Here is a 6,233-nt window from a genome sequence, read left to right on the forward strand (position 1 = left end):
CTCCCCTTTTTTTGGGGGGGGGGTGCTCACTAGTAGTGGATGGAGAACGTTAGTCGTGTCATACAATCCTCTGAAATACATTTTCTCTCACTGTGTACCGCCTCCCGCACCCCCGTGACTTCATGCTCCTCGCTCCTGTGGTCTCAACATGCATGAGCTCTACCATATGTGCTTTCTTCCTTATACTCTTCTCGTATAAGGCTGCTCAAGTAATTTACTCCTTGTATTCATTTTGCAATACGCTTTAAAACAGGATCTCTAAAATAGTGTGTTACTAGGAGAATAAATGGATTACTAATTAAAGCATGTGCAAATAAGTCAGAAATGAAAAACAGCTTGGAAAAAAGATTCAGGAGCAGCGAATTAAAGAGACAGTGCGCAGCAATTGGAATCAGGTGGCAATTAGACCTCTGCAGGCAGGTAGCTCTCCTCCCCCCATCAATTAGGATAATGGGCAGCTGCTCCCTTCAGAATCTGAAATAAATGGAGAAGCTCCCTATCATGAACCAAACTGGCCAGGAGAAAGGAGTGGATGAAGGTGGCAGGCGGGACAAGGACACACACAAACTGTACCAAGATATTGCGCTGCGCCTGGGCGCTGGACGAGCGGATGGAGCGCTTTGTTCGTGTTCCCTATGGCCTGTACCAGGGAACACAGTATGGGAACACCCTGCCTTGGGGCCAGCCCGGACTCTCTGAGCACAAACAGCCGGACTGGAGGCAGAACACTGGCGCCCCCACTTTCCTGGCCAGGCCGGGGCTGCTGGTGCCCACGCCCGCCCCGGGCTACTGCACGGACCCTTACAAGGGGGCGCAGCTTAAGGCCATCCTGGCCCGGATGAACCCCAACCTGCGCCTGCGCCTGTGCAAAGCTAACACCAAGGAGGTGGGCGTGCAGGTGAGCCCGCGGGTGGACAGGTCCGTGCAGTGCTCGCTGGGGCCCCGCACCCTGTGCAGTCGCTCCCCTTGGGGCAACACGGGCCCCAGGGCCGCCCTGCCAGCCTGGGGCGTCTATTCTGCAGTGACGGGCTGCCGGGGCTTGTCCCGGCCGCGGAAGGACTGGGAGGACGAGGGGACCAAGGCGCTTTCAGGTCCCGTGGAGACCAGCCAGCAGCTGCAGCAGCAGCCGCCGCAGCCGCCGCTGCCGCCACCAACGCCAGAGGCGCAGGAGAAGTCAGGGGAGGAAGATGCCCAGAGTCCTGGGGAAAGGAAGAGCCAGCAGGCCCCGGGAGACGCCTCCGACCAGCTCAGGAAACCCCGCTTCCAGGTGCACTTCCTCTCCCTTGTTCCTGTCCTCTTCGAGTCCCAGCCTCGCTCCCCTCTTGTCCATTCCTGGGGTAATGAGAGCAAAGCCTTCCCTCTCTTCCTCCGATGAAGGAGAGGAAGTTCTGAAAATGGATGTGTACATGGTCTGCATGTTTTGTCACTTAGTAAAATAAGGTGCCAGCTGTAAACACATGGGAACCAAAAGTCTGGCAACCACTGCTATTGTTAATGAGGTGACAAAGAAGAGTTTCAAATCTGTGAAATGTGTGATCCGATTTTCACTTTGGGGCAGACGGCTGGTAGCATTGTGGAAAATGAGTTGGAAAAGCATAAGAGACGGTAGCGAGAAGAATCTCAGTAATCCTTGAGAGATGAGAGGCTAAATTATTGTAGTAACCTTGGGAACAGCTATGAATGAGGTTAAAGGGGCTTTTTATATTTCACATAGAAAACCAAAAACAAAGAAGGATCTAGCTTCCTCCACCCAAGATAATGTAAGGCTCTTCTTCTTTATTTGCAGTTTTTGGAACCAAAATATGGCTATTTTCACTGTAAAGATTGTAAGACCCGATGGGAGAGTGCTTACGTGTGGTGCATTTCTGGAACTAACAAGGTGAGCAAAGTGAGCGGGATATGGAAGAGGATGGGGCAGCACAGACGCTGAGTGGAGGAAGAAAGTGTTTCCTAATGGAGTGTGGCTTAGTGCTGTCTTACTCACCTTGGCAGCCTCAGTGCCAGGCACATCATAGGTGCTCATCAAAGGTGTGGGTTAAACTGGACGGTCCATGTGCGCTCCTGAGGCTGCCGAACCGTGGCCTGGTGTTCTCTTGGGTTTGAAGGTGCTGTTGGACAAAATATCAGTTTATTTAGATGAACTTCTGTTGTGTGTGTACACTGGGACTTTCTATAATCATCTTGGTATATTTGAATGGGTTTGGGCCTCAGGGCTAGGAAATTTCCACTGTGTGTCCACAAGGTGGGGCAAAAGAGATTTTTCAGATAAATTTATTTAAATTAGTTGCAAGTATACAGTACATCGGTAAGATGTCTATATTGTTCCCTCCCTCCCCTGGCCCTCCACTTAGCCATAGATGTCTATATTGTTGATAAAACGGTTTCCCCAATTGCTCCCTCCCTCCCCTGGCCCTCCACTTAGCCATCATATTAATGCTAACTGTATTCCCTGTGCCGTGCAAAAGAGAAATTATTGTAAAGGTTAGCCTGTCGGATTCTTTTAGGCTAAGCAGCCCCCACCCCATGCACCTTAATTTGAATTAGTTGTGAACGTATTGAGATTGGGCAAGACTTCCCAGTCTGTGTTTCCATGTTTTCCTGAGTAGACTCTGGACACCATAGACTCGAGTTTCAGTGTGAGACCAGTCGGCCAGGGCCGAGCAGCTTCTCCCTCTCTTCACTGGGTGTGTACGCTTTCTTCTGAGTGTGTAACAGTTTACACCTGGTCTGTTTCATTAACTTCTACAAGCACCTGCATTTGAGTCACCTGTGCTATACTGGGTTTCCAGCCAAAGGATGGTACAGGGAGAGGCATGCTAAGAACGAATAAAAACATGACTTTCACATTAGCCATTACTGGACGCTGGAGGCAAATGTGTTTTTAAACTAAGCTAGAATTACTTTCTCTTGCTAGGAAAAAAAAAAAAACGTGTCTAATTCAAACACTTCAAGACACTAGGGTACAAAGAACAAAACATAGAATTCATCCTTAAGAAATTTATTCTGATAGGGGTGATGCAGACAGGATGCGATTTGGTGACAAGTGCAATGAATGGCAACCATAGTATGGACATGGTTTGGAAATAACACAGGAGGGGGATGATTAACCCTGTCGGGTTGAGGTGAGGATGGGAGGTGGAGGCAGGGGCGGTCAGGGCATCTCGATGTCCAAGTAGGACTTAAAAGGCTAAATCAGAGGAGCTCAGTAGTAAGTCGGGGAGGATGTGTGCACAGGGCAATGCTCAAAGCCTAGCATTCACGTGGATGGGTGGGTAATTGTGGGTAATTTGAAGATCAAGGTGGGAAATACTGGGGAAAAATTAAAGCAGGGGCTAAAAGACTGGGAAAAAAAGGAGAAAATCAGTGGTTTGGCCCGCACCAGAGTGAAATGACAACTGCTTCCCATTGAAGACTTCATGTGCATTGTTGGGTAGTTGTCAGAACTAGAGGGTCAGGAGTAGGACCGTGATCTTACAGGTAAGGAAAACGCAGTTCAAAGAGTAAGAAAAAGTAACGATAGCACCGGAGGAGCTTAAGACCTCAGGGTAGAGGTTGGGCAAAAGCAAGTGACAGGCGAGGGAATGGGCTACTTAGGAACTGGGAGCCTAGGGTACATGTAAACTTGAATAAAAAAAGACAAGTTTCTCTTTAGGTTTACTTCAAACAGCTCTGTTGCAAATGCCAAAAGAGTTTTAACCCTTACCGAGTGGAAGACATCCAGTGTCAGGTAAGCCTGTGGAACACTTCCATTGTGTCTCTAAGGCCTCCATTCTCAACGTGAAGCTTCTGTGGCATAACATTAGGGTTTGACAGACTTGGATGTCTATGTAGGAGGTTTAGATTTTCTGTGTTTTCATTTTTATAATATTTTAGGAAAAACACAAATTCTGGTTTTTCTTGGAGATGGGAGAAAAATTTATTCAAGTTGCCTTATGTGGTGGGTTTATGTAGGGGTGTGTGTTTTTCTTCAAACACTCTGTATAGTTCGGATGTAATAATTTAATAGGTAACCTTTATTAAACTTTTACTATATGCCACGCTTTGGGCTAAGGGCTTTATGTGCACTATCTTCTATAATCTAACTTTTGAGGTTGGTGTAATTCCCACGTTACAGAGCAGAAAAGTTCAGTGAGACAACAATTTGGTCAAGGTTAAACAGTTACTGTCAGTTGTGATCGGATCTCACTGCGTCTCCAGTGCCCTGGAAATCGCAGAATTAGGTGTACCTGGTCATTCTGGATTGAGTGCTAGCTTGTTTCCAAAATATCTGGCAGGAAAGTTCTCTCAGCTTTTCAGAAAAGTGTGACATAGTTGATTTTCATAATCAAGAGGTTCTTTTTTAAAAAAAAATTCTTCATTTAATTAAAAATATTTTTTTTAACTAAGCATTTCTAGATTGAAAAATAGTCTAATAACTTGCAAATGATTTATCTTTACATTTTCTAGTCTGATATTCTCAGTCTGTTTAATATAATTATTAAATTGGATTTAAATGTATTAATACTCCTTTTTCTTTCTTGTGTTCACTTGAGTTGATTTTAAAAAGAATTTCTCTTCCTCCCCCATGATCTTGGTGTTCATTCTTTACTGTTCTTCTGGTGGTTGCCCTGGACATTATGACGTAATTCTCCGATTTATCACAGTCTACGTAAATTGTTAATCTTACCTCATTGACAGTGACCGTAGGACACGCTAACTCCTTATCACTTAGTCCTGACTTACATGGTGCTGCCATTGGATATTTTAATTTTTAAACTTCACAGGACACATTATTCATCTAGCTTTAGCTGCATTTATCCTCTCCACTGCTCTCAGGTCCTTTTTGTTGCGGGGACCCCCTTTGACCTGAAGAACACATTTTAATATTCCCTATAGTGCAGGTCTGAGGATGGCACATTTCATTTGGTCTGGATAACTTTAAAAAAAAACAAACACGTTTCTGCTGGGTATAGAAGTTTCAGATTGGCAGTAGTTTTCTTTCTGCTCTCTAGGGCTCTGCCCTTGCTGTAAAGGTGGCCGTTAGTCTTAGCAGCAACTCTGAAGCGATCTCTCTCACCCACTCTTCCTCCCCTTTTAAATCTGCTTGTTTTTGAAATATTCCTCTCTGCTTTACTTTTCAGCAGCTTCACAACTAATATGCCTTGCTGTTTCTTTATATTTATCATGCTTAGGATTCATAGTATTTCTTGGATCTGTAGCTTGAAGGTTTTTATCACTTTTGGAATATTATCAGCCGTTATCTTTTGAAATATGACTGCCTCCCCATTCTCTTTCAGTTACTCGTATTAGACCCCTTGCCATGTCCCTTATGCCTTTCGTGCTATTTTCTGTATTTCCTACAGTTTTATTTCTCCCCGCTTCAGTTTGGACATTACCTACTAAGCTACTTCCATTTTTCTGATTCTTTCCTCGGCTCTTTCCAATTCGCTGTGAAACTCATCTACTGAGTTATTGATTGAAGTTATTGCATTTTTCAGTACTAGAATTTTGTCTTTTTGAAAAAAATGACTTCCAGTTTTCTGTTGAAAATATCAGTCTTATCTTAAAATCTGTATCAGATAAGCCATTAATTTAATCCCCTGTGATTCTGTTGGTAGCCTCTTCATTTCCTTGGTTTTCAAATGCGTTCTGTTTCCTCATATACCTGATTATTTTTGATCAAGTGCAAGATATTGCATATGAAAAATTATGCTGATAAATAAGGCCTAGAATAGTATCTTCCATAGAAGATTTGCTTCTGGCAGATGATGGGAAACCTAACAATTTCAGGTCTCTGTTTTCCAGTTGGGTAGAGATGTTTTGAATCTGGGCTTTGGCATCTGTGAAGGCTGGTCAATTTTTGGTTCATCCTTATCCTTAGGGTATAGCTTTTCTGGGTCCCAACTCAAAAATTGAGTTGTCTTCCAAGCTTTTCCATTTTTTCATACTTAAAATGGTTCCTAAGCCTTATCAACTTGTTAGTCATTTTAAGTTTCCAACTGTCTTTCTCTTCCAGAATTGGCAAGTACCTTTAGAGAAAAACTCCAAATGTCACCTCTATTTCTGTTTTTTTTTTTTTTCTCTCTAATGCTTTGATAATTCTCTAGTGATTTTAAATAGTTCTTTTAAAAAATTATTTTTAGCTCAGTTTTTTCAGTTGTCTTAAGTAGGAGGCTTGGTCAAAATTACCTAATTCACTATTGCCAGAAACAAACCTACCTTTACAGTAAGCCTTGATTTTTTTTTTTTTTTTG

The 6,233-nt window shown here is 43.7% G+C and overlaps 1 protein-coding gene across 1 annotated transcript; it reads left to right on the plus strand.

Moving 5' to 3' along the window:
• The first annotated feature begins 23 nt into the window (after window positions 1-23).
• Window positions 24-2,242, plus strand: ZAR1L (zygote arrest 1 like). Its single transcript, XM_015592404.2, has 2 exons — window positions 24-1,267; window positions 1,787-2,242. Exons 1-2 carry the CDS (start codon window positions 533-535, stop codon window positions 1,928-1,930), a joined length of 879 nt encoding a protein of 292 aa, XP_015447890.2. The 5' UTR covers window positions 24-532; the 3' UTR covers window positions 1,931-2,242.
• The last annotated feature ends 3,991 nt before the right edge of the window (window positions 2,243-6,233 follow it).

This window comes from Pteropus alecto, unplaced genomic scaffold (assembly GCF_000325575.1).
Source record: "Pteropus alecto unplaced genomic scaffold, ASM32557v1 scaffold16, whole genome shotgun sequence".
Taxonomy (NCBI): Eukaryota; Metazoa; Chordata; class Mammalia; order Chiroptera; family Pteropodidae; genus Pteropus; species Pteropus alecto.

What these genes read in the sequence shown, in the direction of transcription:
- ZAR1L (XM_015592404.2), top strand. Translation starts at nt 533, where the DNA reads ATGAAGGTGGCAGGCGGGACAAGGACACACACAAACTGTACCAAGATA. An exon ending in TCAGGAAACCCCGCTTCCAG is followed by an intron (nt 1,268 to 1,786) that starts GTGCACTTCCTC and finishes CTTTATTTGCAG; the next exon opens with TTTTTGGAACCAAAATATGG.